General features: G+C 47.0%; 2 protein-coding genes across 2 annotated transcripts; both read right to left on the bottom strand.

Annotated features, from left to right (window-relative positions):
* Window positions 1-18,581: 18,581 nt before the first annotated feature.
* On the bottom strand, window positions 18,582-18,992 carry LOC140189198 (histone H3). The gene has a single exon (XM_072245891.1). It carries the CDS (start codon window positions 18,990-18,992, stop codon window positions 18,582-18,584), a length of 411 nt encoding a protein of 136 aa, XP_072101992.1.
* A 694-nt stretch (window positions 18,993-19,686) lies between these two features.
* LOC140189197 (histone H4) lies at window positions 19,687-19,998 on the bottom strand. Its single transcript, XM_072245890.1, has one exon. It carries the CDS (start codon window positions 19,996-19,998, stop codon window positions 19,687-19,689), a length of 312 nt encoding a protein of 103 aa, XP_072101991.1.
* Window positions 19,999-21,602: the final 1,604 nt, after the last annotated feature.

The following is a 21,602-nucleotide window of genomic DNA, read 5'->3' as shown; positions in this document are numbered from 1 at the left end:
ACACAACCATTTATTGTTTGCGATATAATACCCCAGCCTCATGCATGAATCCATGCCCGGGGCCATCTGCTGTTCATAAACACAGGACAGTACAGGGGTGGCACTTTGGCCCTTCTCTACATATTCCTGTGCCTGTCTGAGATTTCCTTAAATACTCCTGTGTTCTCTGCCTCTGCCACCACCCCTGGCAGTGCATTCAAAACCTCCACTACTCTGTTTTCTTCACTTCCCTCCTCTGACCTTAAATACATGCCAACTAGTAGAAGGCAATTCACGCCTGTGAAAAGTATTGCTAGCTATCTACATCAACAATGACCTGCAAAAATCTATAAATTTCTATCAACTCTCTCCTGAGCTGACACCACTAGAGGAAAAAGCTCCAGCATGTACAACCTCTCCTCACCGAACACCACCTCCAGACCAGACATCCTGGTAAACCACCTCTGCACCTGCTCCACAACCTCCACACGCTTCCAATAATGAGGTGACCAGAACTGAGCACTGTACTCTCAATGTGGCCTCACCAGCTTTTAGAAACCTGTAACATCATGTCCTGGTGCTTGAACTCAATGCCTTGCCTGAGGAAGACAAACATGTCATACACGACTTCACCTCCCTGTCAACCTGTGCTCGCAGTTTCAGTGAGACTGTATGCTTGGACCCTAACATCCTTCTCTTTGTCAATACTGTTAATGTTCCTACCATATCAGCAACTCTTCAATATCCTGCTGTATCGTTTGGAACTCTTCTGTGCAATGCACAGTGTTCACAAATCTGTGTGCCATCTGTAAACCTACATTACCACATTTTTATCCACATCATTTATATCACGAGTAACCGAGGTCCCAGTACAAACATCTCTGGATCACGACTCATCACAGACCTCCACCCAGAACAGGACCCATGCACCACTAACCACTCCCTTCCATGGGAAAGACAATAGGCCACATCACTGTGGACCCATCCTAAACTCCTTGTTGAGCCTACCATGTGGGACCTTGTTGGACACCTCACCCTGTTTGATTTCAGCTTCCTGAACCTTACAAATGCTTTTTCCTCCTCCTTGACTAAATTAATTTCCTCTCTCATCATCCAAGGTTCCTGTACCTTGCTGACCTTGACCCTCCCTCTCACTGGAACAAACTGGCCCTGAAACACTGTGCAGCTGGTCTTTAAAAAAACTCCATGTCAGATGTGGATTTGCCTCAAAATCCATCCTTACAGCATTACTGTGCATGACATCAAACTCAGCTTCAATCTCTCCATTCAGTGACTGGTGTTCCGGTTCACATCCCCCTGTCAATCTCGTTTCAGCCTTCCCAGGGAGCAGCAATGAACCTCATGATACTGACCCCCCTCCAGTGAAGGCGCAAACCATCCCTCTTGTACAGGTCACCAGAAGAGGTTCCAATGATCCAGAATCCTGAAACCTGCCCCTGCACCATCTCCTCAGCCACACATTCATCTGCTCTAACTTTCTGTCCCTAACACCACTACCACACAGCACTGGGATTTACCTGGAGGTTACAACCCTTCAGGTCCCGCTCTTTAACTTCTTCCATAACTCTCTATATTCACTGTGTGGCACCCCTTCCCTCTTCTGCCTGTCCATTAGAAACTGACATCAACCACCACCTCTGGCTGAATGAACACTGCCCCCGCCCCCGTTCTGTATCTGCTCTGAGACGTCCCTGACCCTGGCGCCAGGGAAGCAACACACCATCATTTTGTGGATCCAGAATCTCTCACTGATGTCCACCAACTCATCTATCCATTTACTCAGAACGATCACCCTGGCTGACGGCCCTCACCCCGTAAGCTTCAGAGCCAGTCTCAGTGACAGGACATCCCCCAGCAGTAGCAAAAAGAGGTTCAGTGTTGCCGAGGGGAATGGCCACAGGAGCTTGCTGTACTGAGGGCCTGTTCCCGTTACCTCTCCTTGCAGTCACTCAGCTACCTGCTGCCTGTACCTCAGGAGAGACCACCTCACTGAAACTCCAATCTGTAATACACTCAGTGCACTGTCTGGTCCTTTGGAAATCACAAGGTGCCGCACATGAGGCTGCTTAACAAGTTAAGAACCCATGATATTACAGGAAAGATAATAGCTGATTTGCAGGAGTCAGAGTGGGAATAAAATGAGCCTTTTCTGGTTGCCTGCGGAGTTCTGCAGCGATCAGTGTTTGGATCGCTTCTTTTTATGCTGTATGTCAGTAATTAGAATGATGGAATTGATGGCTTTGCGGACAGTACAAAAATACATGGAGAGGCAGATAGTGCTGAGCAAGCAGAGAGGCTACAGAAGGGCTTAGACGGATTAGGAGAATGGATATTTAATGGCAGATGGGATACAGTGTCTAGAGGACTAGAATAGAAGAGCCAAGGATGTAATGTTGAGGCTTTATGAGGCTCTGGTAAGGACTCACTTGTAGTATTGTGAGCAATTCTAGGCCCTTATCTAAGAAAGGGTGTGAAGGTTCAGAGGACGTTCACAAGAATGACTCTGGGATTGAAAGGGTTATCATATGAAGACCATTTGAATGTTCTGGGCCTGTACTCACCAGAATTCAGATGAATGAGAAGGAATCTCATTGAAACTTCTCAAATGTAGCAAGGCCGTGGTCGAGTGGATATGGAGATGACGTTTCCAATGGAGGGGGAGTCCAGGATCAGAGGCCATGGCCTCAGAATAGAGGGACTTTAAACAGAGATGAGGAGGAATTTCCTTAGCCAGAGAGTGGAATTTGTTGCCAGAGGCTAATGTCGAGGCTGTCATAGAGTATATTTGAGGCAGAGGCTGCTAGTTTCTTGATTATTCAGGGCATGATGGATTACAGGGACTAATCAGGAGATTGGGACTGACAGGGAAATGGATGAAATGGCAGAGCAGACTCAATGGGCCAAAGTGACTAATTCTGCTCCTATATTTTATGGGCTCACAATGGAAGAGCTCCATCCCAGACAACAATTGGTAAATCTGCTCTACACTGTCCGGCAGGTTCATTCTGCTCCCGGGGATTGGCAGGGGGATGGGGACAAGAGCACCAGGTCACAGATTACAGTGCAATCATGTTTGTCCTACAGTGTGTCCATCAGAACAGCACGCAGTATGCAGTGGTGTGGGAAACCAAATATCATCAAACGGGTGCCTGAATCTCTTTGTTAATCTACTATCTCTTTATTTTTTGCCATTAACTCTCGCACCATCTCCTAGACTCACGGTGCTTTACCGATGAAGCTAAAATTCTCAGCAATCAGTTGCAAACATCCTACCTCTACCGGAAATTCCGGGAGTCTCCCGCATATTAATAGCAGCTCCCTAACGCCCACAAATTATATACAATATCCCGGAAATGAGAGGGACAGTGGGAGCGAGCATCCTGATTGGTCTCTCCTTGTGCTAAGTAGATCTATCAGTTTTCTCTGTGGCATTAACACGAGGAAATCTGCAGATGCTGGAATTTCAAGCAACACACATAAAAGTTGCTGGTGAACACAGCAGGCCAGGCAGCATTTCTAGGAAGAGAAACAGTCGATGTTTCGGGCTGAGACCCTTCGTCAGGACAAAGTGAAAGAAGAGCTAGTAAGAGATTTGAAAGGGGGAGGGGGAGATCTGAAATGATAGGAGAAGACAGGAGGGAAGGGATGGAGCCAAGAGCTGGACAGTTGATTGGCAGAAGGGATATGAGAGGATCATGGGACAGGAGGCCCAGGGAGAAAGAAAAGGGGGAGGGCAGAAACCAGAGGATGGGCAAGGGGGATAGTGAGGGGAACAGAGGGAGAAAAAGGAGAGGGAGAAAAAGAATGTGTGTATATAAAAAAATAACGGATGGGGTACACGTGGAAGGTGGGGCATTAGCGGAAGTTAGAGAAGTCGATGTTCATGCCATCAGGTTGGAGGCTACCCAGAAGGAATACAAGGTGTTGTTCCTCCAACCTGAGTGTGGCTTCATCTTGACAGTAGAGGGGGCCTTGCATAGACATGTCAGAATGGGAATGAGACGTGGAATTAAAATGCGCGGCCACTTGGAGATCCTGCTTTCTCTGGCGGACAGAGCGTAGGTGTTCAGTGAAACAATCTCCCAGTCTGCGTTGGGTCTCGCCAATATATAAAAGGCCACATCGGGAGCACCGGACACAGTATATCACCCCAGCCGACACACAGGTGAAGGGTCGCCACACCTGGAAGGACTGTCTGGGGCTCTGAATGGTGGTAGGGGAGAAAGTGTAAAGGCATGTGTAGCACTTGTTCCACTTACACGGGTAAGTGCCAGGAGGGAGATCAGAGGGGAGGGCTGAGGGGGACGAATGAACAAGGGCATCGCATAGGGACCGATCCCTGGCGGGGGTGTGGAGAGAAAGATGTGCTGGGTGGTGGGATCCCGTCGGAGGTGGCGGAAGTTAAGGAGAATTATATGTTGGACTCGGAGGTTGGTGGGGTGGTAGGTGAGGACCAGGGGAACCCTATTCCATTCCTAGTGGGGGGGGGGGCGGGAGGATGGAGTGAGAGCAGATGTGCGTGAAATGGGGGAGAGACGTTTGAGAGGCGAGTTGCTGGTGGAGGAAGGGAAGCCCCTTTCTTTAAGAAAGGAGGACATCTCCTCCATCCTGGAATGAAAAGCCTTATCCTGAGAGCAGATGCAGTGGAGGCGGAGGAATTGCGAGAAGGGGATGGCGTTTTTGCAAGGGACAGGGTGAGAAGAGGAATAGTCCAGATAGCTGTGAGAGTCAGTAGGCTTATAGTAGACATCAGTAGATAAGCTGTCTCCAGAGATAGAGACAAAGTTGAGGAAGTCAACAAGCACAGTATGCGTGCGGGAAGCAGCGCCAATGCAGTCGTAAATGTGGCGAAGGAAAAGTGGGGGACAGATACCAGAATAGGTTTGGAACAGAGATTGTTCCACAAAGCCAACAAAAAGGCAGGCATAGCTGGGACCCATACGGGTGCCCATGGCTACACCTTTAGTTTGGAGGAAGTGGGAGGAACCAAAGGAGAAATTATTAAGAGTAAGGACTAATTCCGCTAGACGGAGCAGAGTGGTGGTAGAGGGGAACTGGTTAGGTTTGGAATCCAAAAAGAAGCGTTGAGCTTTGAGACCTTCCTGATGGGGGATGGAAGTATATAGGGACTGGACATCCAATTTCTCTGTGGGTGGGCTTTACAGTCGACCTCTGTCTCTCCATCAGTTCAGTTTCGTGTCCTGCACCGCTATGGCAAAGTGTTTCAATAAAAGAAAATATAAAACTTACATCACTGCAGACTACATTAAAGTGTACTCCTGCCTAATAGAGGTCAAAAATAACGACAGTGTTGCTCGCTGCCCTGTTTGCAACAATGACTTTTCTATTGCCCATGGTGGATTAAGACTGTAAAAGGCATGTTGAGGTGAGTTTAACAGGCGTCATTCGTTCATTAGAAACATTGAAAATAGGTGCAGGAGTAGTCCATTCGGCCCTTCAAGCCTGCACCGCCATTCGGTATGATCATGGCTGATCATCCAACTCAGAACCCTGTACCTGCCTTCTCTCCATACCCCCTGATCCCTTTAGCCACAAAGGCCATATCTAACTCCCTCTTAAATATAGCTAATGAACTGACCTCAACTGTTTCCTGTGGCAGAGAATTCCACAGATTCACCACTCTCTGTGTGAAGAAGTTTTTCCTCATCTCGGTCCTAAAAGGCCTCCCCTTTATCCTCAAACTGTGACCCCTCATTCTGGACTTCTCCAACATCGGAAACAATCTTCCTGCATCTAGCCTGTCCAATCCCTTTAGAATTTTATACGTTTCAATCAGATACCCCTTCAATCTTCTAAATTCCAGAGGGTATAAGCCTAGCCGATCCAGTCTTTCATCATATGAAAGTTCTGCTATCCCAGGAATCAATCTGGTGAACCTTCTTTGTACTCCCTCTATGGCAAAAATGTCTTTCCTCAGATTAGGGGACCAAAACTGCACACAATACTCCAGGTGTGGTCTCACTAAGGCCTTGTACAACTGCAGTAGTACCTCCCTGCTCCTGTAGCATAGCTAATGTTATCTAAACTAGCTGGCTAGCTGCTAAAGAGCAACTCTATTGATGTCCTATGTGACGAGGCCAAACTCCCTGTACACGTGCTTAAAGTTGTAATAGAATAAAAAAAATGACTCCATGATAATCTATAAGTACATATTTTAATGTCACATTTTCTGCAGATACCCAGTTTACAGATTAGACAAAATCACTAAACAAAGTATTACATAAGACAATATAATAAGGATACACCTTATGCTTTTTTTTAGGGACCATAACATATTAGGGAGGCTAATCGCAGGGAAGGCTGCTCAAGTATTTCACAGTTCTTTTCAGCAGAGCCACAGCACAGCACAAGGAAAGTTTGCAAAAGAAATAGAAAAGTTATTTGCATTAACATTGAGATTGCCAACAAAATACTCAACAAGGAATATGTGTATGTATGTATACATATATATGTGTATGTGTGTAAATAGTTACTAAATGTGTCAAATTGTTGTGTTCTTTCATAATCAAATATCCCGTATACATGCGCCCTAGGAGGTCGACCGGGGGTGGGGGGGATATGGGCTTGCTGGAGGAGCGGGGCCGGTGCTACCTCCCTGAAATCCTGAAATGGTGATGCTATTTCTCTGAAATGAGTTTTTGCAGGGTGGAATGTCTGAAATTGATTCATACGAAACATCTCAGCATTAGCTTTCCCTTCTGTTTAGTTTTATACTGTACCTCGCTCATTTCCATTTTCCACATCTTTATTGTTTTCGTTTACAAGAGGTTCATTTTCCCTCCAGTTACAGGTTTGACAACAAAATCCCTCTGAGCACAGTGACGGCCCGGGGCCGCTCCTCTGATTGACAGCTACATCGCTCCTCCTCCCGGGCTGCGGCCGCGATGTCACGTGACAGGACAGCATCTTGCGGAAAGACGTCCAAGAGCCAGAGTGCAGTCTTGGAAAAGTCCCCAGGGTCGGGGAGGGCTTTGGACCCGGGGTCGAGTTGCGGTTTCCCCCGCTGATCGGGCCTTTTCCATGAAGAGTACATTGACCCATTTGCAGCTTTACCAGCGGCTCCTCTGATTGACAGCTCACTCTGCCCCGCCTCCTGGGCCGCTGCCTTCCCGTCCCGTTGCCGAGTCGCTGCTTGTGACGTCACAGAGAAGCACATGGAGCGTGAGTCTCGTTTCCTCGGCAACGGGCCGCGGAGTGGGAAGGGGGAGCGCCCTGGGCCCGGGGGTGGAGGTGAGGCTTCCTCCCCCCGGCGGGGCGGCAGCGACTGAACTGAAGGGTCGGTCTGAACCTGCTGCCCTTTGGAAGAATGACAGGTGACGGAATGGGCCACAGAGGTGATGAGACGAGCTGCTCCTTGTTCTCTGCCATTGCCATGTGGATGTGGGAGCGGACTGGTGGACCTGATTGCGTCTCCACTGTGAACACCGGCTTCTTCTCTTCCTGCCTGCCGACCGGTAACAGTGAGTGTCCGTCTGAGTTTCAACACACAACACACGTGGGACAGTCCAGCACAGGGAAAGGCCCTTCAGCCCACAGTGTCTGCACTGACCACAACTGATCCCATCTGGCTGAACATGTCCCCTCTCTCCCCTGGCCTCCACAGTGTATTCTCTAGCTTCCCACAACGTACGAGAATGTACCTGATAAGACCCTGGAGATTTAACAACCTTAATGAATCTTAAGGCCTCAAATACAGATCCCTGCCCATTTGAATGTGGTCTAAGACATCGCAGCTCATTTCTGTCACTTCCTTAGCTTCCGCATTTTCTCAATGGTGAGATAACTGTTGGAAATATTCGTGGAAAGCCTCTCCTATTTCCTTCGGTTCCACATACCGAGGCCATGTTCATCTCCATGGGGAATGATTTTCCGTCTAACTTCCCTTTTCCTATGAATATACCGAGAGAATCTCTTGGGATTTTGCTCACTTTGCCTTCCAAATCCTGGTTTCCTCATTTTACCCTCCAAACTTTTATGAGAGATCCTACGTCTAAGAGTATTTCCCGAGCATTGATCCAAATCTCACCAGTCTATAATTTCCTGGTTTGTCTCTATTGCCTGAGGAACAACATGCCCTGGAATATCAGCATCGCTCCCTTCTCTGATCTCACTATCCTCGATGACCACATTGATGAATACTGATGTGAAGTACTGGTTTAGTCCCTTGCCCACTTGCTCTGGATCCAGGCATCAACTCTAGATATAACAACCATAGATATAATTATTTGGATAGACAGGGACTGATTGGGAATAGTTAATATAGTTTTGTATATGGTACGTCATGTCTAACTACTCTTGTAGAGTTTTTTTGAGGAAGTTACTAGGAAAGTTGATGAATGCAAGGCAGTGGATGTAGCCTACATGGGCTTCAGCAACGCCTTTGACAAGGTCTCACATGGGTTCTTGGTCAAGAAGGTTCAGTCATTCAGCATCAAGATGAGGTAGTAAATTGGATTAAGCGTTAGGTTCGAGAGTGGTTGTAGATGATTGCCTCTCTGACGGGAGGCCTGTGACTGGTGATGTGCCACAGGAATCAGTCTGAGTCCATTGTTTATCATCCAGATCTTTGATATAGATGACAATGTGGTGAACTGGGACAACAATTTTCTGTATGACACCAGGATTGGAGGTATAATGAACAGTGAGGAAGATGCTCAAAGCTTGCACTGTGATCTGGAGCAGCTGGAATTTAATGCTGACAAGGATGAGGTGTTGCATTTTCGGAGGACAAACCAGGGTAGGTCTTACATGGTGAGCAGTCGGGCACTGAAAAGTGCATTAAAACTGAGAGATCTGGAAATACAGATTCATAATTCCTAGTAAGTGGAATCACAGATAGATAAAGTCAAAAAGAAAGTTTAGGCACATGGTACTTCGATTTACAAAGGGCAAAGTGCAGGAGATGGATGTTATGTTGAAGTTGTGTAAGACATTGGTGACTCCTAATTTGGAGTATTGTGTGTAGTTTTGTTTACCTACCCACAAGAAAGATGTAAATAAGCTTGAAAGAGTACAGAGAAAATTTACAAGGATGTTCCTGGGACTTAAGGACCTGAGTTCTCTGGAAAGATCAAATAGGTTAGGATTTTATTTCTTGGAATGCAGAATATTGTTGTGAGATTAGATAGAGGTATACAAAATTATGAAGTGTGTACTGTAGATGAGGTAATGATGTTTATAGGTCAGAGTTACAGTGAAATACTGTAGATGGGGTAATGATGTTTATAGGTCAGAGTTACAGTGAAATACTGTAGATGGGGTAATGATGTTTATCGGTCAGAGTTTCAGTGAAATACTGTAGATGGAGTAATGATGTTTATAGGTCAGAGTTACAGTGAAATACTGTAGATGGGGTAATGATGTTTATAGGTCAGAGTTACAGTAAAATACTGTAGATGGGATAATGATGTTTATAGGTCAGAGTTACAGTGAAATACTGTAGATGGGGTAATGATGTTTATAGGTCAGAGTTACAGTGAAATACTGTAGATGGGGTAATGATTATAGGTCAGAGTTACAGTGAAATACTGTAGATGGGGTAATGATGTTTATAGGTCAGAGTTACAATGAAATACTGTAGATGGGGTAATGATGTTTATAGGTCAGAGTTACAGTGAAATACTGTAGATGGGGTAATGATGTTTATAGGTCAGAGTTACAGTGAAATACTGTAGATGGGGTAATGATGTTTATAGGTCAGAGTTGCAATGAAATGCTGGATTGTCCAGCTCTGGGCTGTCAGTATTGTGTTTTATTAAATCTCTATTGGAGAGCTGTGTGCTGTACTGGTCTGTGTCTTCACTGGCCGGTGCTGTGCTCTGGCAGCTCAGTGTGTTTGAAATACAGTGTCAGTGTTTTTACTGAAGAGTGTCTTTATTACACAAACTAACCTTGTCTACCATGGACTTTAAACATTGCTGGGAGGTGAGGGGAGGGTTTGGAACCACTATACCTGACTCTGCAGGATCTGACAAATTCGGCTTTGAACGTCCTGTTTGTTTATTCCCACAAGCCCTGCAGGCAGTGAATTCCAGATGCAAACCGCTCTCCTGACAGACAACGGTGGGAATTAAACCCAGGTCGCTGGTACTGTCACCACTGCACTGACCATGATGCTCCTGTGCCACCCCTTCCTCTTTAAACCCATCCATTGATCCAGACCTCATGCCCACTGGGTAAAGAATTCCAGACGTTCCCTGCATCAGATGCACGTCAACTCTGGCAGGGGTTGCAGCCATTACTTCCTACAAAGCAAACCCAACATCATGAATGGCAGTGAGGCTTCACAACCAGACCAGCTCAACCCCTTTTATGCTCACTTTCAGAGGAAGAATAAAGCCACAGCTATGAGGATACGTGCAGCGCCTGATGACCCTGTGATCTCTGTCTTGGAGGCCGACATCAGGCTGTCTTTCAAGAGGCTGAACCCTCGCCGGGCAGCAGGGCCCACTGGAGTACCTGGTAAGGCTCTGAAAACCTGTGCCTACCAACTGCTGGAAGGGGTCAAAGACATTTTCAATCTCTCACTGCTGCAGTCAAAAGTTCTGACCTGCTTCAAAAGGGCAACAACTGCTCCGGAACCCAAGAAGGTCAGTGTGAGCTGCCTTAACGACTATTGTCCAGTCACACTCACATCTCCGGTTATGAAATGCTTTGAGAGGTTGGTCATGGATAGAATGAACACCTGTCCCAGGAAGGACCGGGACCCACTGCAATTTGCCTCTCGCCACAGCATGTTTGTGGTAGATGTGATCTCAGTGGCTCTCCACACAGCACTGGATCACCTGGGCAATACAAATACCTATGTCAGGATGCTGTTTATTGACTAGAGCCCAGCATTTAACACCATCATTCCTCGTCCTGATAAAATAGCTACAGAACCTAGGCCTCTGTCCCTCCTTGTGCAGCTGGATCCTCGGCTTTCCAGCACCTGGTGTGGGAGATCGCTCAGGACTTCGAAACCCATCTGTGTTTCCAGAGCTCGGCCGTCATGGCCCTGCAGGGGGCGAGCGAGGCTTACCTGGTAGGGCTCTTCGAGGACACTAACCTGTGCGCCACCCACGCCGAGTAAGTTACCATCCAGCTGGCTCGATGCTTCTGTGGGGAGCCCGCCTGAACCCGGCCTTGCCACTAAACACAACAAAAGGCTCTTTTAGGAGCCACTATCATGGCAGAGTAAAGGGCTATCATCTGCCACACCACTATTTTGGTTCCCAACCCACTGATGAATCATTTCAATCCTCCTGCGACACATTAACAAATCTGCCCATATTTGACCCGGCTGGTTCAAGTCCAGCCTGTCCCACTTCTACAGGTCACCTCTGCCCCAGCAGAGATCCCAGTGGCTGGAAACCTGAACCTGTTCTCCTGTACCAGCTCCTCATCCTCACATCCACCTGCCCTGTCCTCCTGTTCCTGTCCTTACCAGCACTTGGCATCAGGAGTAATCCAGTGATTACAGATCTCTTTGTCTCCACCCTCCCCTGCTGTACATCAGAATCACAGACCCGGCTGCTGCTGCTCTCCTGAAAGGCCATGTCTCCTGTTGATCAATTCTCCAAGTCAATCTGCTTCACCAGTCCCATGAAATGGATTCACTTTCCCCTTCAAACCTCCCATGTCAGGTCTGTATCTGCTCTGCTCTCTGGACCATCCAGGATGTGCCCCCTTTTTATTATTACCATTGGAGAAGAGGTACAGGAACCTGAACACACACGTAATGTTTTAGGAACAGCTTCCTCCTCTCCACTAACTGATATCCAACTGGTCCATCAACACTACCTAACATCAGCGTCACAAAATTGATTTGGTGGAAGGAGACAGAGGGTGGTCGTGGCAGCTTGTTATTCAGGTTGGAGGCCTCTGACCAGTCACATTCACAGGGATCAGTGCTGGTACTGTCATTTGTCATGTATGTTAAAAATTTCCCTGTCATTGTTGATAATGTGATTAGTGAGTTTGCAGGTGACAACAACATTGGTGGTAGAGTGGACAGTGAAGATTATCTGAGAGTACAATGGGATCGAGATGAACTGGGGAAGTTGGCCAAAGAATGGCAGAAGGATGTTGACATGGACAAGGCTGAGGTGTTGCATTATGAGAAGTTCAAACAGGGAAGGACCTGCACAGTAAATTATTGTCCCTTGGAGAGTATTACAGAACAGAAAGACCATGGAATACAGGAACATCATTCACTGAAAGTGACAACACAGGTAGTCAGGATGGTGAAGATGGTGTTTGTCCTATTTGTCTTCATTGGTCAGGGAATTGAGTAGAGAATTTGGGATGTCATATGGCAACTGTAAAAGTCAAAGTGAGACCACACTGTATTGTGCACAGTTCTGCTCACCCATTTGCAGGAAGGATGTCACAAAGCTGGACAGTGTGGAGGGAAGTTTAATGAGGATGTCACTGACTCTGGAGGCCTTGAATTATTAGCAGAAGCTTGGATAGGCTGGGACTCTCTTTCTCTCCCTAGATGATAAGAAGCTGTGACCGTTCAGAGGTTTATAAAATCATTGGGTGACCAGTCTATGTGTGAAGGTAGGGGAGTGTAAAACTACAGGATAATTGTTTAAGGTGAAGGGGAAACATTTAAAGTCTACCTGAGAGTCACGGTTTTGCCACACAGATGCTGGAGTACATATTGAACATGGAAGTTGTCAACAAGGACACAGTTATCATGCTTCAAAGACATTTCACTTCTCTCAGACTCAGGTGTGGGGGGTGTTGCATCTTTGATTAAGGAGACCAACACTGCAGTAATAAGTGAGGGTTTTGATAAGGTCTTGTAAGTAGAGGTTTTAAATAAAATGATGTATGATGATTTTGATGGGATTATACTGCCAGTCTCCCGATAGGGTGAGATATTATGAACCAGACGTGTTGGTAAGTCACACAGAGGGGTAATGGGAACAGGCTTACAGCAGTCGGGCATTTTGACTTCCCCAGTATTAAGCAGATTACCTTTGTATGAAAAACTTGAGTTTCCAGGAGTAATTTGACGGATGCAGGATCAGTTCATCCCTCAGCAGAAACAGAAGAGTATTTGAAAGGGAGGATGAGGCAAATATCACTAACAACAGAAGACAAAGGCAGCATAAAAGAACATGAGAGGGCATACAATATCACAAAAATTAATGGATTAGGAAACTTAAGAAAACAACAGAAGACAACTACAATAGCAACCTGGAGAGAACAGATGAATTGCGAAAGTAAGCTGGGAAATGATATAAAAGAAGATACTAAAAGTTTTATTTTTCAGACATGAAAAGAGTAAAAGAGGCAAGAATGGATCAGGTATGATGTTTCCCATTCTCATCTTCGGGCTCACACCCCTCCCTGATCCTCTTTTTACACTGTTTAGTTTAATGTATAGTTCTTATTTTAACTGTTTTTTTTTAATAAATTGCAGTGTACTGCTGTAGCAAGACAACAAAGTTCATGACATATATTCGTATTAATAAACTTGATTTTGATTCTGATACTAACCACATTCACTGATCACGGCCAGTGTACAAAAGGCATGTGAATATGTTGGGATAACTTCACTCAACTTTACTCATCCCAACATTGAACTGTTCCCACTATCTATGGAATTGCTTTCACTGACTTTTCATCTCATGTTCTCGATGTTTATTCCTTATTAAGTTATTATTGTTATTTCTGATTTTTTTCCTTTGGTATTTGCACAGTTTGTTGTCATTTGCACATTGGTTGATTGTCCATCTCGTTGGGTGCAGTCTTTCATTGATTCTGTTAGTTTCTTGGATTGACTGACTATGCCCACAGGAAAACAAATGTCAGGTTTGTACATGGTGACATATATGTAGGGTATTTTAATAAAACATTTACTTTGGAATTTGAACTTCGAACTTCAAGGTGCCATACCTGCATTTCTAAGAGTCAAGTTTGCAGAGACAACAAAGAGCTCAGAAAATTGCTCATTTCTTCAAATGGTTTATAAGTACATGTCTTTAAATGGAAATTACAGGCTGCAGTTTGCAGTGATAGTAGTTCAGAAGAAGTGTATCTACATGTTTTGTGAGCTGGTTCACGTTGTCACCGTGTGTCACCAGCACCACCTTGCCTGATGAACAATACAGGCATCCAAGAGTCTCCCAGATAGGTACGTGGGTGTGCAGAGAATGGAGGGCCATACAATGCATTAGGTGGGGGATAAATCCTCCGGACCTGAGCAATTACTTCACGGGAGGTAGAAACCACTGATGAAAGTCCTGGAGAATGGAAAGAGGCGAATGTTTTTCCATTATTTGCAAGGACAAGCCGGGAACTACATGCAGGTCAGTCTGACATCAGTAGTGGGGAAGCTACTGGAGTGGATTCTGAGTCACGATGTACCAGCATTTGAATAGCGAATTAGGCATCATAAGGGCTTTGTGCACAGGGAGTTGTGGTTGGAGAATCTCTGAGTTTTTGAAGATGCAGGAGGGTAAAAAGGTAGATGTGATATTATATGGACCTTGGAGAAAGTCTCACATGGCAGCCTGGTCTGGAAGGTTAGGCCCCACTGTATCCAGGGTGAGCGAGTCAGCTGGATTCAAAGTTGTCTTAGTGGTAGGAAGCAGAGGGTTGTGCTTGAAGGTTGTTTCACAGAATGGAGACTGGTGATTAGCGGTGAGCCGCAGGGGCCAGAGTTTGGAGCCTCGGCATTTGTTATTTGTATATTTGATTTACATATGATCAGCAAATGTTCTTGATAGCGAAGAAGATTGTCGCAGATTACAGGGGGACCGTGATCATTTCGGGAAGAGGGCCGCAGCGTGGCAAATGTATTTCAATACAGTTAAGTGTGAGGCGGTGCATATTGGAAAGTCAAACCAGTGTAGAACTTATAACCATATAACAATTACAGCACAGAAACAGGCCATCTCGGTCCTTCTAGTCTGTGCCAAACTCTTACTCTCACCCTGTCCCACCAACCTGCACTCAGCCCATAACCCTCCATTCCTTTCCTGTCCATATAGCTATTGAATTTAACTTTAAATGACAACATCGAACCTGCCTCAACCACTTTTGCTGGAAGCTCACTCCACAGAGCTACCACTCTCTGAGTAAACAAGTTCCCCGTCATGTTACCCCTAAACTTTTGCCCTTTAACTCTCAACTCATGTCCTCTTGTTTGAATCTCCCCCACTGTCAATGGAAAAGGCCTATCCACATCAACTCTATCTATCCCCCTCATAATTTTAAATACCTCTATCAAGTCCCCCCTCAATCTTCTACGCTCCAAAGAATAAAGACCCTACTTGTTCAACCTTTCTCTGTAACTTCGGAGATGAAACCCAGGTAACATTCTAGTAAATCTTCTCTGTACTCTCTCAATTTTTTTGACATCTTTCCTATAATTCGGTGACCAGAACCATACACAATACTCTAAATTTGGCCTTACCAATGCCTTGTACAATTACAACATTATATACCAACTCCTATACTCAATGCTCTGATTTATAAAGGCCAGCATACCAAAAGCTTTCTTCACCACCCCATCAACATGAGATTCCACCTTCAAGGAACTATGCACCATTATTTCTCGATCCCTCTGTTCTACTGCATTCTTCAATGCTCTACTATTTACCATGTATGTCCTATTTTGATTAGTCCAAACAAAATATAGCACCTCACATTTATGAACATTAAACTCCATCTGCGTTCTTTCAGCCCACTCTTCTAACCTGCCTAAATCAACTTACACTGTGAACGATCGGTCATTAAGGAGTGGAATGGACTGGAGAGATTTAGGGGTAAAGTGCACACACGGGTCATGGAAAGAGATATCACTGGTAGACAGGGTGATGCAGAACGTAACATGCTGGTCTTCATTAGTCAGGGGATTGAGTATATCAGTTCGGACATTATGATAGAGTTGCGTAAGTGACCGGAGGCCACACTTGCTGATTTGTGTACAACTCTCGTCACCGTTATAGGAAACGGGGTTAAACTGGGGAGAGTGTAGAAAAGATTTCCAATGATGTTTCCCGGACCTGAGGTTCTCAGTAACACAGAATTTGGCCAGACAATGTCCTTTGTCCTCTATTCCTTGGGATCAGAATCAGATTTATCAGCGTTACATGACATGGAAACTGTCGTTTAATTTTGATGGCCAAAATGCTGGAGGAACCCAGCAAGTCAGGCCACATTTAGCACCAGAGTCCTGACGAAGGGTCCCGGCCCGAAACGTCGACTGTACCTCTTCCTATAGATGCTGCCTGGCCTGCTGCGTTCACCAGCATTTTCTGTGTGTGTTGCTGGGAGCATTATGTCAGAGAGAGTGTGTAAAAGGGGCGGGCGGTTTAGACTACTGTCGCTGGGTTTGTGGGTCCGAACATATCGTAGGATTTCCCAGCGTCTGATAAACAAAATGAAAAAAAAATCTCTGTTACGGAATCGCCTCACTCTCCCGCTCAGTCCCGAAGCTGGAATAAACCGCAAAGTTTTCGTTACTTTTAGTATTATAGTCCAAAAGCAGAGAACAGGTCACTGATCGGGAGAGAGATCGCGGGCAGCGCAATAATGAAACGGGTTAAAATAGAAAGAACTGCCTTTAATCTTGAATAAACTTTATTTCCAGCGAACTTTGCGGCCTTAGTGACGGACAGGGGCCAGTCCGAGTCTCCGGAATGTCCGATTTTAATTGGAATCGGAGAGTTTTTGAGGAGAGAGAAACACAGAAAAATGAAGTCTCCGGGATCTGACAGCAGGATGTCTCCGCCCCGTCCGCTCGCTGCCTTTAAATTGCTCTGTGCCGCCGCCTTTCGCTTCATTTCTCATTCAGTCTGATTCAGTCTGAAGGATTTTCCAGAGTCGCCGACATGACCGAGACAGCACCCGCCGAAACGGCTCCTCCAGCCGCATCCGCCGCCGCAAAGAAGAGCCCCAAGAAGAAGGCGGCCGCCCGGAGCAAACCAGCCGGTCCCAAGCTGGGCGAACAAATCGGTAAGATTGTGGCGGATTGTCGCGATAGGAAGGGGATGTCCGCTGTGGCCATCATGAAGGCTCTGACCAGCAGCGGTGTCGATGTGGGGAAACGTCGCGCCCAGATCAGGATGTGCATCAAGAAGAGAGTGGAAAGCGGCTCCTTGGTTCAGACCAAGGGCGCAGGTCTTTCGGGATCCTTTAAATCCGGTCAAGGAAAAAGTGCCGTGAAAGCAGTGAAGAAAGCGAACAAGCTATCGGCAAAGAAATCTTCCAGCAAGAAGTCTGGCGCCAAGAAACCAGCGGCTAAGAAAGCGGCAGCGAAGAAACCAGCGACCAAGAAAGCGGCAGCGAAGAAACCTGCGGCCAAGAAAGCGGCAGCGAAGAAACCAGCGGCTAAGAAAGTCTCAGTGAAGAAATCAGCGGCCAAGAAAGCGGCGCCGAAGCCCAAGAAGACAGCAGTCAAAAAGTAAATGGAGAATACACCATTTGTGTGTGTTTGAACCCAACGGCTCTTCTCAGAGCCACCCACATCTCAGAAAAGAGCTGATCATGAATATTGTGATTCCCGCTGCGGGTCCGACTTAGTTTTCCGGGGGAACTTCTCCCATAAAACCCGATATTCCCGGTACTTCGCTGACATTCGGTGCCGCCGTGACGTCCCAGATTTGAAGTGAAACGCAGAGTTTCACTCAGGGTGTGTGTGTGTGTGTGTGTGTGTGTGTGTGTGTGTGTGTGTGTGTGTGTGTGTGTGTGTGTGTGTGTGTGTGTGTGTGTGTGTGTGTGTGTGTGTGTGTGTGTGTGTGTGTGTGTGTGTGTGTGTGTGTGTGTGTGTGTGATAGATAGATAGATAGATAGATAGATAGATAGATAGAGAGAGATTGAGATTGAGAGACATGTGATGTAGTTGTAAACCCAGCCCCTTCTCCCATGCCGGGAGAGAGTGACTGAGACACTGACTCCAGCGGAGATTACGCGCCTCACACCCCAAAGCCCAATTCTGCTGTGTTGATTGGGAACTGCTGAAACCCATGTGAGAGGGGAGGGGGCGTCTTGAGAGAGGGATCTGTCTCTGGGGATGGACTGCAGGGGGAAGATGTATGATAAACTACCCGGTGACATTGCCGACTGACCTTCATTCAGTTACCAGCCACAAAACTACGTAAGTTTATTCACACAAAACACCAACATCAAATATGTACAAGAGAGGGAAAGCAAATTAAAAAAAACAATAACCACTATTGCCTGGGGTCACCGCTCCAGGAAACCTCCCTCTGTTCCCAGCGCGACCGCATGCTCCCACTCCAAGGACAGCCGGGCACGTCCAAAGCAAACAAAACGGTAACAGCCGCAGCAGCTGTACATGGCATGTTTGTGGGAGAAATGAAGGGCCAGGTGAGACTCTGACGGGGAGGGAGCGCGTTCATCTCCTGTCCCTCGCTGAATCAACCAGACGGCAGAGAACAGCTGATGATCGCGGTCAATCAGTGCAAAACCGAACAACCCCATCAGGAAGGCAGATCGTCACTACGATAATACAATAATCAGCAAGCGACAGCCCTTTCCTTTGCTGTGGTAGTGGCTCTTAAAAGAGCCTTTTCTTGTGCTTGGTGTGGAGGCCGGGTTTAGGCGCGCTCCCCGCGAATGCGGCGGGCCAACTGGATGTCCTTGGGCATGATGGTGACTCGCTTGGCGTGGATGGCGCACAGGTTAGTGTCCTCAAACAGCCCGACCAGGTAAGCCTCGCTAGCCTCCTGCAGGGCCATGACGGCCGAGCTCTGGAAGCGCAGATCGGTTTTGAAGTCCTGAGCGATTTCCCGCACCAGGCGCTGGAAGGGAAGTTTGCGGATGAGCAGCTCGGTGGATTTCTGGTAGCGCCGGATCTCCCGCAGAGCCACGGTGCCAGGCCGGTAGCGATGAGGCTTCTTCACTCCGCCGGTGGCTGGAGCGCTCTTCCGCGCCGCTTTGGTTGCTAACTGTTTACGAGGAGCTTTCCCTCCGGTCGATTTACGCGCTGTCTGCTTGGTGCGGGCCATTCTCCTTCAGAACCGAGAACACAGGCTGAAATACAGGAACAATATAGACGGAACGGGTTCAGGGACGTGACTATATACTGTTTGAGAAGGACTTCTCATCGCCTCTGATTGGCTCGTCTTCAGGTGTCTATTAAAGGATCTAGTTTCTGCGATTGGTTGACTCATTTCATGCAGGCTGATGGCGAATAACAATTAAGGGCCAAATGAGAAACTCTTAACTGGCGGTCGGAGGTCATCCAATCAGAATGCAATGTGATTAGCGCGGGATACAGTTCAAATCGTCCGCCAATTTCAGAGCAGCCAGCAACTGCCTGATTATTTTTATTTGCAATTAATTCTATCACGGATTATACAATTTCACTTTTATTTAATATCTAATTCCCTCAGTTAAGATTTAAATGCATAATTACGGAATCGTTTCTCTAAACGAGTGAACTTATTTCTGTCCGAGACGGATAAAAGGATTAAGATCGACCTTAATGAATTCAGAGATTTTATTGTAATCACGGACTGGAAAGGCAGGTTCGCAGGTTGATTTCAAGCGGAACCGATTAATCTGTTGCAAATGTAACTCAGGTGAATGTATCGATAAAAAATAATCAAAATTTTGTGTGTGGATACGGCTCCGTCCGTGAGGCGGTGGGTGGCTCTTAAAAGAGCCTTTGTTTCGTGCTCGGGAGGAAGTGGGAGATTTTCAGCCGCCGAAGCCATAGAGAGTGCGGCCCTGGCGTTTCAGAGCGTACACCACATCCATGGCCGTCACCGTCTTGCGCTTGGCGTGTTCAGTGTAGGTGACCGCATCCCGGATCACATTCTCCAGGAAAACCTTCAGCACCCCGCGGGTCTCCTCGTAGATCAGACCCGAGATCCGCTTGACGCCGCCACGGCGAGCCAGACGGCGGATGGCCGGTTTGGTGATGCCCTGGATGTTATCACGGAGCACTTTACGGTGCCGCTTGGCTCCGCCTTTGCCCAGTCCTTTGCCTCCTTTCCCTCTGCCAGACATGATGCTGCTTCACTCAGGTCGCTGCTCACTGACAAACTGCCTGCTGCTGTCTCCTTTTATACACAGCGCCCCGACCTGCCCGAGAAACGCGCAGAGAGACAGAGGCGGGGAGGGGAGGAGACAGAGTCAGAGTGACGGACAGAGCCGAGCTCCGCCTTCACTTTACCACAACCGCCAATTTCCAACGATTCATCCGACACAAAGCGCTCCAGCGAAAAACAAAACTCCCTCACACACCACGTACGTACTGAACGGTTTCTGGGTTTTTGCTGATTCTCCTGCTTTAAATTATAGGAAGTGCTTTTCCATTCTACAAATCCCGGAGGACCTCGGTCTGTCCCTCCCGGCTCCATGACCAGTGAGAGCACCCTCACACACAGCAGTTGGTGGGAGAGGGTGCAGTCACTTCCAGTGATGAGAGGATTGATTCATTAGAACAATTGTTCCACTGAGTCCCCAGGGAAATGAAAGACCGGTCACATACAGGAACAGGATACATAACCAGATATATAGACCGCGCTTCTGGCGCCTTCGAAAGCCCAGGTAAAGGTGTGGCTGAGGAGCTGGTGTGAGGTGGGTGGGGGCTTCAGGTACAAGGATCATTGGACTCTCGAAATGAAGGGGAGACGGGTCCAAGGTGGAGGAGAGACAATATGTTTACGGGGAGATTCCCTCCAGCTGCACGGAAGGGTTTAAACGAGCAGGAACATACAATAGACAATAGGTGCAGGAGTAGGCCATTCGACCCGTCGAGCCAGCACCGCCATTCACTGTGATCATGGCTGATCATCCACAATCAGTATCCAGTTCCTGCCTTACCCCCATAACCTTTGATTCCACTATTGTTAAGAACTCTATCCATCTCTTTCTTGAAAGCATCCAGAGACTTGGCCTCCACAGCCTTCTGGGGCAGGCATTCCATATATCCACCACTCTCTGCGTGAAATAGTTTTTCCTCAACTCCGGTCTAAATGGCCTACCCCTTATTCTTAAACTGTGGCCTCTGGTTCTGGACTCACCCATCAGCAGGAACATGCTTCCTGCCTCCAGCGTGTCCAATCCCTTAATAATCTTATATGTTTCAATAAGATCCCCTTTCAGCGTTCTAAATTCCAGAGTATACAAGCCCAGTGGCTCCAATCTTTCAACATCGCCATCCCGAGAATTAACCTTGTGAACCTACGCTGCACTCCCTCAATAGCAAGAATGTCCTTCCTCAAATTTGGAGACCAAATCTGCACACAGTACTCCAGGTGTGGTCTCACCAGGACCCTGTACAATTGCAGGAGGACCTCTTTGCTCTTATACTCAATTCCCCTTGTTATGAAGGCCAGCGTGCCATCAGCTTTCTTCACTGCCTGCTGTACTTGCATGCTTGCTTTCAGTGACTGATGTACAAGAACACCTCGATCTCGTTGTACTTCCCCTTTTCCTAACTTGACTCCATTTAGATAATAATCTGCCTTCCTGTTCTTACCACCAAAGTGGATAACCTCACATTTATCCACATTAAACTGCATCTGCCATGCATCTGCCCACTCAACCAGCCTGTCCAAGTCACCCTGCATTCTCATAACATCCTCCTCACATTTCACACTGCCACC

This window comes from Mobula birostris, chromosome 28, assembly GCF_030028105.1.
Source record: "Mobula birostris isolate sMobBir1 chromosome 28, sMobBir1.hap1, whole genome shotgun sequence".
Lineage (NCBI taxonomy): Eukaryota > Metazoa > Chordata > Chondrichthyes > Myliobatiformes > Myliobatidae > Mobula > Mobula birostris.
This window is presented reverse-complemented; position numbering and strand designations above follow the sequence as displayed.

Coding starts and splice junctions, on each gene's coding strand:
- LOC140189197 (XM_072245890.1), bottom strand. CDS start 19,998: ATGTCTGGCAGAGGGAAAGGAGGCAAAGGACTGGGCAAAGGCGGAGCC.
- LOC140189198 (XM_072245891.1), bottom strand. CDS start 18,992: ATGGCCCGCACCAAGCAGACAGCGCGTAAATCGACCGGAGGGAAAGCT.